This window comes from Phyllostomus discolor, chromosome 6 (assembly GCF_004126475.2).
Source record: "Phyllostomus discolor isolate MPI-MPIP mPhyDis1 chromosome 6, mPhyDis1.pri.v3, whole genome shotgun sequence".
In the NCBI taxonomy this organism is placed as follows: domain Eukaryota; kingdom Metazoa; phylum Chordata; class Mammalia; order Chiroptera; family Phyllostomidae; genus Phyllostomus; species Phyllostomus discolor.
The window spans coordinates 169,444,383-169,456,501 of record NC_040908.2 but is presented as its reverse complement, the minus strand read 5'-3'; the positions used below and the strand labels follow the sequence as shown (position 1 = coordinate 169,456,501).

The following is a 12,119-nucleotide window of genomic DNA, read 5'->3' as shown; positions in this document are numbered from 1 at the left end:
GAGCCGTTGGCGAGACAGGACGCACATGGGTTCACCTCCCACCTCTGGGTGCTTCACAGTCTGCGAAGAGGCTCAGGTTCTGCCACCTTCCCACCCCGCACTCCCACCCGGGCAGCAACCCTCCGCCTACAGTCCCCTGCACTGGGTGGGGGACTTAAATCCGAGCAGGGGTCAGGCCAGGTAGAAAGGCGGCAGACTCCCTCGCTGATGTGTCTGCCTCAGTGAGGAATAAACCGCAAGGGGTTTAAAATAAATATATTTCACGCTTCCTTGTTGTCCTTCTGACAGGAAGGCCATCGGTGTTTCAACAAGGACAGCCTGAGTCTGGGCTTGGTTTTAGGCAGCGAGGACGGTGTGACCGTGTTGCTCCTGCCGACCCTGAGCTCAGTATGTCCCCCATCGAGTGTCCCCTCTTCGTCTCCTTTCTCAGTTCCTCCAGCCGTCAGGGCGCAGGCTGTCCGCTCTCTGGTTGACCTTCTTCCCGGGTGTTTTCTGCTTTCGGACGCAACCGCAGGAGGGGCTGACGACACCTCCCTCTGGTCACCCGTCACTGCTGCACGGAAGTGCACCCGGTGTCCACGTTGTATCCTGCGACCTCACTGCCTTCATTTCCACGTTCTCACGGGATTTGGTGGGTCCTCAAACGGTCCTACGTACCTCGCCTTGCCGTCTACGAGCAGTGCGAAGGCTCCTTCTCCCTCTGATTTCCTTGCTGTTTGTCTCTGTCTCGAGTGACCGCTGTTGCTCGGACTCCCAGTACTCTGGTGCGGGGAGGTGGTGAGGGTGGGCATCTGTCTTCCTCCTGATCGGAGAGAGGGAGCTTTCCGCCTCTCACCGTTGCGTGTTGTGTGTCTGTGTACCTAGGAATTAGTTTTTTTAAAGATTTTATTTATTTTTAGAGAGAGTGGAAGGGAGGGAGAAAGAGAGGTACAGACACATGAGTATGTGGTTGCCTCTTCTGTGCCTCCTACTGAGGACCTGGCCCACAGCTCAGGCACGTGCCCTGACCAGGAATTGAACCAGCGAACGTTTCCTTCCCAGTCCGGCGCTCGGTCCACTGAGCCATACCAGCCAGGGAAGGAATTATGTTTTTAATAACACATTTTTACTAATAATTATAACAAAGCCCTGGCTGGCGTAGCTCAGTGGATTGAGCATAGACTGGGAACGCAAGTGTCGCAGGTTCGATTCCCAGCCATGGCATATTCCTGGATTGCAGGCCACGGCCCCCAGCAACTGCACATTGATGTTTCTCTCTCTCTTCCTCCCTCCCTTCCCTCTCTAAAAAGAAATAAATAAATCTTTTAAAAATAATTATAACAAAATTGGATGCAATTTATACACTGTGCTCTTGTAGATTTTAGTATTGTAGGTGAACAGCATTAAATGTGAATTTTTGTGTTAATGCCAGTTTCTCTTTAAAAGCAATTCCTGCCAGTGTAATCTGTGGGGCTGAGGATAAAACTTTTTCAGGACATTTGGTATACCTGGAGGGGCAGAACCAAAAACGAAAAAAAACCAAAACAAAACACAGGAACTACCTTCTGGAGGGCGTGTCCCTCATAGTCCAGACTCCCCCCTCTAGGGCAAGAGTTCTAGGAGCCCATCTGCATCAGTTACAAGCTGGCGTTGTTGTGAGAGGCTGCATTCGGCTTCAGTGAATTTTTTTTGACGACTCTCCCAGAGCACTGGTCCATTTCCAGATGGGTGATTTACCAGCCCACCTGCCCACACCTGCAGACTGTTCAGCAGTTTTTCACCAAACCTGCGTTCCCCACCCCCCCCATTCCCCCGATCTCACCCAGAGCGAATGTTTTTCTTTCCCACAGGAAAAGAGTCCAGAAAGGGAAATGTCCTGACGTGTAAGACGTGAAACAAAACGGCAGAATCTCTGAGAGGCGTCAGAGCCGCCGAGTCCAGAGAGTGTTCAGGGCGGTGGAGGGACGTCCCCACGGGTGTCCCGCATCCAGGGGGGAGCATGTGAGGGTGACAGAAGGGTAAAGGTGTGAGAATAAAAACTCAATTTTTATAAATAAATTCTCTTTTTGGGTCGCCCCTTGAGTACCTGTGGCCAAATGCATCCACAGGAGTTCACATTCACATGAGACACAGGATGTAATTACCATTCTAAGTTATTTAAATTTCATTTCTTCATGCTTTATATTTTAACATGGTCTGTGATAGGAATGAGGAACAATAAATATCCTCCCAAATAAGTGGAAATGTGTTCCCCACTCTGGAAACTTTTAGACTTAGACCATTCAGGTAATTTAAAGCACAGGGTGCCAAGGCCCTGGGCTTTTGCCCTGGGTGACAGGGGACCCCGTGGGAGGGGCTGAGCAGGAGGGAGGTGAGGGGGCAGGTCGTGCTGGCTGCTGTACGGAATGCGGCCTGCAGGGGGCAGCAGTGCAATGGAGACTCAGAGCAGAGGGGCCTGCCTTCCTCAGAGGGTGGTCTGGGGGTGGGCACCTGGCTGGGGAAGGGAAGTGTGGGCAAGTGGGGGGCTTCTGAGCAGGTTCCCACAGGAGAGCCCAGTGCTCCCTGCTGGGGAGGGATAAGGTACCTGCATTACCGCCCCACGTTTCATGGCTGATTTCCATGGAGGGATCCAAGGTGAAGAGACCCCCAGGGACATTTGCAGAGGAGGCTCTCAGGTCCCCAGTGATGGCGGTGGTGTCCGGGTCGGCCCTGGGCAGGCAGCCTCTCCACGTGGAACCCTCCTCCTCCTTCCAGGTGGTCCCTGGTGCCCAGCCCCTGCTGGCCTCTCTCTCTGCACAGCTGGTGAGGATGGGGAGGTGCCTGGTGCCCCGGCTGCCTGCCCTCCCTGTGTGCCTCGCCGTGATCCAGCTGCTCAGCCTCTGCTCAGGTAGGACCGGGCTGTGCATCTGTGTGTGTGAATCCTTTCCCTTCGGGCCCAGTCAGAACCCGGGACTCCGCCCACCCCTGCAAGGCCCGTCCACACCGCTCCTGTGTGAGGACTGAGTTCCCGTCTAGGTGTCTGTCACCTCGCCCTCCCTGCCTCGGTCACCCCCTGGGTGTCTGGCCCTGCTCAGTCTGATGGAGCCCCCCCTTCTAATGACCAGCTGAGTTTGCTGTGGTCGGACCCCCCGAGCCCATCCTGGCCATGGTGGGTGAAGACGCAGACCTGCCCTGTCACCTGTCCCCGAACATGAGCGCTGAGAACATGGAGCTGATGTGGGTGCGACGCAGCCCTAGGCAGGTAGTGCATGTGTACGCACATGGGCAGGAGGACACGCCGGCAGAGGAGTTTCGAGGGAGAACTTCGATTATAAGAGAGGACGTCACTGCAGGGAAGGCCGCTCTCCGGATTCGCAACGTCAGCGTCTCTGACAGCGGAATCTACCAGTGTTATTTCCAAGATGGAGACTTCTATGCAAAAGCCCAGGTGGAGCTACAGGTGGCAGGTGAGGCTCAGCCTTGCTCCAGGCTTTTTTCCCTGGGTGGCGGCAGAGGCTGCAGACCTACCCCAGAGCACGTGGGCTGCTCACCAGCATCCACCCCCACCTCCACATCTGTTCCTCTGAGGCCCGTGACACACCCAGGGGTCCCCCAGGGTGACATTCTCCTGCACTCAGTACAGAGTCCCCTATGCCGCCTACCAGTCTCAGAGGGAAGTGGAGGTCAGGGACAGGAGGGAGGGGACACCTCCCCCCAGTGGGTGGCACATGGGTGTTTGGGTCCAGTGTGATCCAGACCGTGGACATGAGACCCCCCAGGGGCCCACTGTGGTTGGTCCAGGGCTGTGACCTGCAGGGCTAACACCTGTGGGGCCCACGTCCCCCACCAAACCCCCGGGAACACAGCTGCAGTTGAACAGGTTGTGACGTGATCACTGCAGGCAGGGGGGACGCTCTCCTGGGGACGGGGGACGGGGACACCGGGGTGTCTCAGAGAGGGGGCGTCAGGGAGGACTCGGTGTGGTTCGGGGCGGTGTGGAAGTAGCGCTGGGCTCTGGGCGGGACGTGGTCAGTATGGTCTGGGGTGTCACTGGTCACTCACAGCCGGCACAGGGAGGTGGGTCACTACACACGGTTCCTGTTTCCTCTGTGCTGTCACCCCACTCTTGAGTGGCCTTGACGTGGCCCTGACCCACCCCAGTGAGGAAACACCTTGTCTGAGGTGCTGCCTCATGAAAGCGCTCGTGTCAGGACATCAGAGCTGGAGTTTGAGTTCTGTGGACACAGCCCTGCCCTGTGGCTTCCAGTGCGTGGGGGCTGGTGGAGCAGGGACCATGCGGCCCCCTGGCCTTGTCCCCGTACGGTCCCTCCTCAGCCTGCTGTCCCTTCCTGGAGACCCCAGCTCCCCCGACGGAGCCCCCCCTGTAGGACTCTCTGTGTTCAGGTCCTCAGAGGGCTGCTGCTCCCTCCATGTGGTCAGGGTCGTGGGGACAGGTGGCAGTAGCTCCCCGCTTCCTGGCCCCGGGTCTGCTGTCTTCCGTGGGACAGGTTCCCCTCTGCACAGCCTCGCTGTGGACACTTCCGGGGGGAGAGAGACCCTGGAGGGAGAGCCGGGCAGCCTGGCAGTGAGGGCAGCAGCAGCCTCCCGAGGGGCCTGGTGTATGACTCACTGCTCGGGTGGCCACCGGACACTGTGTGTGTCTCTTGCTCACAGGAGGGCAGGGCCCCCACAGGACAGGCAGCGTTGAGAGGGGCAGTGGGGTGGGACCCACTTAGGCTAAGGGGCACCACCTCCATGCTTGCCCAGGGAGGGGTGAGGGGCTCTGCCAGGGACCAGCCTGTCTGGGGCAGGGGGGAGGGGAGGCTGCGGCAGTCTCTAAGGGCACTTGGGGGAAGCAGCCTCTGCTCTGGCCCAGAGCCCCCTGGATCCAGCACGAGGGTCCAGCCAGGGTCAGGCAGTGGCCCCATCGGGGATCAGTCTCTGCTGCACAGCACAGGCTGGGAGCAGCTCCTGGTGAGTCCCTGCTGGGCTCCTCAGTGTGAGTGCCCCTCCCTGATGAGGAGACCCCACCAGTACAGGGGGATCCCCACGATTCAGCTCACTTTTCCTCCCCAGCGCTGGGCTCTGATCCCCACATTGACATGACGGGCTCCGAGGCTGGAGGGATCCGTGTGAACTGCACGTCTGCCGGCTGGCACCCGCAGCCCCAGATCCAGTGGAGAGATGCCAGGGGACAGAGCTTGCCCTCGGAGGCAGCATCTGCGGCTGCAGACCGCCAGGGCTTTTATGCAGCCTCAGCCTCTGTGATCCTGGAAGGCGGCTCTGGGGAGGGGGTCTCCTGTGTCATCAGAAACCCCCTGCTGGGCCAGGAGAGGTCAGCCAGGCTTTCCATCCCAGGTGAGTGCCCTGCCCCCTGCCTCGGGCTCCTCGGTGCCCCTCGGGCAGGGCCAGTGCTCTGGTCCTGACCTGGGTCCCTGCGGGACATGAGGGCACACAGCAGGGACCTGGGGCCCTGCCCCTGAAGTGGTTCATGTCACAGACACCTTCTGAGCACTTCCTGCCTGCCACACATGCTGTCAGGCAGTGGGACATGGGGGCAGATGGGAAAGGTCAGCAAACACACCAGGAGGGGGAAATACATACACCCCAAATCTCAGTGAAAGGCTAATGTCCTTACGATAGAAAGGAACACCGTGGACAACAGAGCAAAAACGGGAATCATCAGTTCCCAGGAAGGTAAAACTCCCAGGAAGATGCCAAATCTGATGGAACTATTTCCACCTGGGAATTTGGCAGCAGCAGGACAAACGAGGTGGTGGGCGCCCTCTGGTGGCGGGCTGTGGGGAGACAGTCCCGTAGCCGTCTGTGCTCCTGGTGTTGGATGGTGTTGGTGTGGGTGGCACCAGTGCTGTGGGGGCGCAGGGCCGTCTGCATCCGAACGGCTCACTGACTGATGCCAAACCCACTTCTGGGGACCACCCCACGGCCAGCCTGCGGCGGTGGGATGTGACACCTGTGACCAGTTACTTTTAAACCAGTGATCCCCGGGACAAAGGGCAGAGCCTGGGGGTGCCCACCAGGGGGGAACCAGTGTGCAGTGGGTGCTGCCCTGCAGGAGAGACACGGGCCTGCTCGCTGTGCTGGAGCAGGCAGGTCACCGAGACGCAGGACGGGACAGACACCGTCCACAGCAGCCGTATAGGGGCTGTTTCCACTATAAACAAGATGAAATAAACTATTCCGTTTTCAAAACTTAATGAAACTTGCATGGCACTTACCCTGCGTCAGGCACTGCATAAGCACTAACTTCATGCTCTCACTGATCAGGACACAGCAACAGATGGTTACGTCATTAGTTCAAGGTCACAATGCAGGTCGGGCAGGAGACCTGGACTGGTACCTAGGACCCCCAGCCCCACAGCCTGTTCTTTGCCACCGGACTCTCCTGACTGAGAGGGGGCAGATAGTGGGAGGCGGGGTGTAGCGGGGATGTCAGTGACACTGTGTGCGTCCTCGTGCTCGATCTGATCCCGTGGGAGCAGAGAGGTTTCAGGAAATCCGTCCTCACTGTGTGATAGTGAGTCTGGGCGCTCTGAGGACAGGAGGATCATGTCAGGGGCTGACGCCATCTCTTTGCAGGTGCCTTCTTCAGGGACACACAGCCTTGGGTGGTGTTGCTCCCCCTCACCCTGGTGCTTCATGCCGTGCTCCTGTTGTGTGTGATCTGCTTCCTGTGGCGACGGTGGAAGAGGATCCAGGCCGCATTCCAGGAGAGGGGGAGAGAGCACGAGCTGAGAGAGAAGCAGCGCGGGCAGAGCTGCAGCGGCACTGGCAGCGAAGCGCCTAAGGTGAGGCCCAGCTGCATTTGATCGCCTCCTCCCTGCCCCACCCACGCCCACCCCCGCATCCTCCTCTGCGTCCCCTGGAGGGGACCTCCTTTTTCTGTTTATGTCCAGAGATGCTGCAGGACCAGCTCGGTAAGCCCCCATCCCCGTCCCTGCGCGTCCCCAGCGCGCGCAGCTCAGCCTTTCGGGCGGTGTCCACTCCCCCCACTAGAGCCTGGAGCGGCCGTGCTGGGGAAGACCCCACTCTGCTGGCCTAGACCTCGGGGTGCACAGGGGGGCGCAGAGGACACGGGGCTTGTACGGCTTCCCGGGGCTGCAAAACGTCCTCCCCAGCTTGGGGCTGAAAGACACAGAACTGACCATGTCCCGGATGTGGAGGCCACAAGTCTGACCCAGGTGTTAGTTGCAGGAGGGGCAAGCTGGCTTCCTCCGAGGCAATGGGGTGGCATCCCACCAGCCCTTGCGTTTACCTCGTCTACGGGTGGCCAGCTGTCCTGGGTGCTCCGTGATATAAGCGCCCATCAGTCAGCACTGGCCTCTGTCCTCACCCGGCCTCTTCCCCGTGGGTCTGTCTCCTGATGACCCTCAGTGGGCACTGGACATAGGGCCCACTCTCGTCCAGTACGGCTCCCTCGTCTGCAAACACCCCGTGTCCAACCAGGCCACATTCCCAGGTCCCAGGGGTCTGGATGCAGACCTGTCTTGCTGGGTTCAACTACAGCCCCCCATGTGGGATGACCCGGTGGTGTTGGGGGCCAAGGCTGCACCTGACCCAACAAAGTACTTTTTTCTGCTACCGCACGGCCCCATCTGAGCTGGCAGACGAAGTGGCATCTCCCCCAGAAGTGGTTGGGGAGGGCTGGCTGCAGGCCCCTGCCACCAAAAGTCTCAGCTTTCTGCTTCAGTCACAGGGAGGCACCCAGCCCAGGGTGAGTCTGCTGCCCAGGGACATGGAGCACAGCCTGCCAGCTGCTTGCGCGGACAGCACACGGCTGCTGCCAGAACACCAGCGCTTATCCGAGCCATCCTGTGAGGATTCTGAGGACAGTGTCGAGTTGCAGGAGTTGGTCAGCCGGGAGCAGGCACTACAGACCCAGGTACCTCCAGGTACCCGGTGCAGACTGGGTGGCAGCCCTCCTCCCCGCCCTGGAGCAGGTGAGGGGCGTCTGGGTGGGTGTGACAGCAGGGACGTCTGTGTGTGGTGCAGGTGCCGTGTGCGGGGAGGGTTTGCACAGTGGTGCCCTGCGTCCCCTAACTTCCTGTCTCAGTGTCCCGGTGACGGAGACACAGCCCCACAGGCCTCTCCTTAAAGGACAGAATGTTCCTGTCTCCCTGTGCTGGGGGCGGATGTTCAAGTTCCCATGGCGTTGTCCCTGTGTGTGTGTCTATGTCCCTAAAAGAGGACACCAGTCTTGTTGCGTTAGGGCCTCATCTCTACAGGTCACACTCCAGCGACCCAGTTCCCAGATAAGGCCCCACTGCTGCTTGTTGGGCTTAGGACGCTCACATCTTGGGGGACACAGTGCAGCCTGTGACATTCCCCACCACACCTGCTCCCCGGGGCCACCGAGACCCAGGGACCGAGCTCTCCCAGGTCCCCACACTGGGAGGGCGCTGCCTGGAGGAGGCCCGGCTCATGGGCACTGTCCCCTCGGGGTGTGCAGGGGGCACGTGGAGAGGACATGCTCGGTGACGACGGCCCCTGAGAGTGGGTTCTGGGCAGTGGGGCGGTATCCTGGGAGTGACCACCGGGCTCTCATGGGCCCACAGACCGCACTGACAAATGTGAACCCCCCGAGAGGGTGGGGGTTTACTGGACTTCGGGTGCCGGAGGTCCCTTCTGCAGGCCGTCCGTGCATCACACGTCTGCACCTCCCGCACCCCCTTCCCGGGCCTCTGAGGCCTGTTTGAAAAGACTTGGACGCGGGGGCCCACTCCCTCGTGCGTCTGCAACGGGGGTTACTTCCCCGGTGCCTCAGCCAGGGCCTGGCCCCGCCCTGGAGACCCCGGCAGCTCCGGGCTCAGCAGGTGGGAATGGGGGCCTCAGGCTGAAGAAACGTCTCTGCTTCTCGCTGCCCTGCCTGCAGCCGAGGGCGGCCTCCTGCACAGCACAGCAAGGCAGCGAGAAAACACGCACCACAAACACTCAGTGGGGGCTTCACCAACACGCACTCGGTCTTTCCCTGGGAGAGGAGGGCCCCGGGGTGCAGACCCAATCAGCCTTCCTGAGCCGGCTCGGCCGGCTCCCCACAGCCCCCACAGCTGCTGGCCGCCCAAGGGGAACCTCACTCACTCACCTTCACAGCCACCCTGGGACGTAGCCCGATTCTGAAAGTGGGAAACTGAGGCAGGCCCACGTTAAGTGTCATAGGTAACGCACACGGAATTCAGCGCTACAGGGAGATGTCCGACCCCCGTCCCTCACTCCCCTCTTGTCTGCCCCTTGGCTGCCGACGGTTCCCGTTGGGCAGGGTCACGGGCAGCCCTGAGGGTCCCTTCCCAGGGCACCAAGGGTAAAGGGCACTGCAGGTGACTGAAGGCCACCCCCACTGGGATCCTTCAGGGTCGACTGTCAGAGCCACGGCCCACCGCTGCACTGGCTCTGCAGGCCGCCGTGACCCAGGGGATGAATTCCCGGTGACCACATCACCCGGGGCCGAGAAGGGACCAGCGGCCACTTTGTACCGCACCCTGTGACCTGGGAGCACAGAGCAGACCCAGCCTTCCCCCTTCACCCCTCCAGGTCCTAGCGAAGCAGGAGTGTTGCGTGAAAGACGCAGATGGAGGTCGCTGGAATTTTTGTGACACAGTAGAATCCACGTCCGGCAGAGGCACACCCACCGCTGACCGCCACTGAGGCTCCCGAGGTTCCTGTTCCCTGTGCATCCTGGGGAAAGGCCGCTCTTCCTCATCATCGCCACGGTGACTGTTCCCGGTGTGCCCCCGGTACCCATCCCGCCGGGGGTGTCAGTAACGGTCACCCTTCCGTGGAGCTGCGTCTGCATTCAAGGCCGCACGGCTTACCCCCCCGGGTCTCCGTTTGCCTCCCTGCGGCGTTCTCACGGAGCCCTCGCCGCGCTGGTGTTGCTTTGCCGCTGTGATGACCCACCGCTCGCTTCCTGACCTGACACAGCGCATGACTGTCACCCTGCGTCTCTGTGGGTGGGAGCCTGCGTGGCTCTGGCAGAGCCGAAGCCAGGGTGTCGCTGGCCGGGTCCTCTCTGCAGGACCCAGGGACGGGTGTGCGTTGCTAACTCCGACGGCTGCCGGAGCTGCGCTCCCTGCAGTGGCGGGACCCAGGGCCCCTCTTTGTGCTGTCAGGAGAGCTGAGACCACGCCAGGCTGGGAAGGTGAGGGGTCCTTCAGCAGGTGCCACGGTCCAGCCGCAGCTAGGTCCAGGGTTTCCTGAAAGGTGGGGAAGGCGTCGGCAATGGGAGACAGACGACAGCACGCCTCAGAGGACAGTGATGCTCTGTTCCGTTTATTGCAAGTACAAGCAGGTTTTTATACTTTCATTTTTAGCAGTGATGGACATTTGGGATTAGGTAAAGCAGAAAAAAATTAATACAAAGGTAACCAGGAAAAATACAAAAATTCCCATGGATTCAGTTATATTAAACAAAGATTATTATAACCACGAGAGCCATAAATGAGACAATTAGAAATAGCTGTACGTACAGAGTTTGAATGTCTTATTGTTTATTAAAATTCTCAGAATTTGTCATGGGGCAAAAGGAAATGCTACATTGAACAGAGGTTATAGGAAATTTATTACAAGGCCTTTGTGATGTCTAACTTACCTATTTACCTTTTCTGTCTAAAATATTTCTCTATGTACCATGGACTCTAACTCCCTGGTAACTGTTTTTACGTGCTTAATTTATAATAGTTAACCAGCTTTTCTTACTTCTTTGCCTGTCTAATTCTATTTGATATATATTCCTATTCAAGGTAAAGGTGGGGCTGTTACTCCAACAACTTTTAGACATTCAGGGGCTATTTCATTAGAGGGGATTTTATTCTCTGGTCAAGAAATTATTTTATACAATTTCATTGAAATTATGCAAATCAATAAACCTGAGATACAGATATCTAACAATCCCACCACCTTTTAATCTCCAAAACAAACAGGTAAGGAGAGATAAACAGGAAATTCAGCTGCAATAAACTCTTTTTATTTCTTAGTTAATAAACACCAGGGAGGTCTGCTTCGAGCTAGCCTTTCCATGAAATTTAGACTATCATAAAACACTTGAACTTCATCCTAATTGACCATTCTAATGTCACCCTCATTATATGCTCCTGTATAAGGCAATGGGAGACCTGGAACCCTCTGGAGACCATTAGCTCCTTTTGGGGGATACCATAATTTGCCAATAATGTAATATGCTACCCAGGGGTATCCCTGGGCTGTGGGTAAGGGTCTATATAGTTTTTTCTTCTTTTCTAGAAAGATCTTTGTATCTATGGGTAAGGAACAGGTGTGGGAAAGTCTGCCAATAATTCAACCTATTGTAACTGATTTATGAATTCTTATATGGGAACAATTGGGGATAATTTCTTACTCAGGTTTGTAAACACTTTATTTAAAACAATCTGGGCATGATTCAATAGTCTAGGGAGAACTAGTTGTCCCTTCAGAATTTCCCTCAAAATCAATCATTGACTGTTTTCGAGCCTCTTTCTTCTCATGTTCTGTTCTTATGGGAATCGGTACAAAGTAAGACCTGATTGATATTAGCAAGGAAATTATTAAAAGCAATCCCCAGAAAAATTACCGCCCCCCTTTGTATGCCACGCTCTCTTCCAGGAAGATGGATTCCTTGAATGCCCTCTTTCCATGTTCAGACCTTGTCAAAAAACACGGTTGGAAGAGGGCATGGCAAGCAGGGACACGTGTGAGGGCACAAGTCAGGTGAAGGGAAGCACCTGGGGACAGTCCCAGCCTTGGAGTCACTGCGGGGGGGGGGGGGGGGGGAGCCGTTGCCCATGAGCTGTCGGCAGCATCGAGGACCTTGACCGGCTGACCAGTGCAAGTGGTACAGAATGGGGCGGGGGGGGGGGGGGTGAACAATATACTGTTCTGGAAAGGACCCCCCACTGGGTTCAGCCTGCCCGCCGCCAGGGGAAAGACATCTCTCAATGCCCGAGACTGGTGAAAAGGAAAGGAATTATGTTTTCCAAAGTTGTACAAACTTAAGAATTATGACTTAATGTCTTCATTCAAATACTAAAGTCCTTTAGAATCCCCACAGTCGCACACAGTCCCTCTGCCCAGTCCTGGGTACCGCATCTCAGGAGAAGAAGTAGAAGTCCGTGGCTCAGGCAGCCCCGGGTTCTGGCACCATCAGCCTT

The 12,119-nt window shown here is 57.5% G+C and overlaps 1 protein-coding gene across 1 annotated transcript in view; it reads left to right on the top strand.

Moving 5' to 3' along the window:
• The first annotated feature begins 2,739 nt into the window (after positions 1-2,739).
• Positions 2,740-12,119, top strand: part of LOC114490001 (butyrophilin subfamily 3 member A2-like) — a 48,726-nt gene continuing 39,346 nt past the window's right edge. Inside the window, exons 1-4 of the mRNA XM_036029847.1 lie at positions 2,740-2,866; positions 3,084-3,425; positions 5,035-5,316; positions 6,559-6,767. Of these exons, the coding sequence (XP_035885740.1) occupies positions 2,788-2,866; positions 3,084-3,425; positions 5,035-5,316; positions 6,559-6,767 (912 nt within the window). The 5' untranslated portion in view covers positions 2,740-2,787. The remainder of the gene's footprint in view (positions 2,867-3,083; positions 3,426-5,034; positions 5,317-6,558; positions 6,768-12,119) is intronic.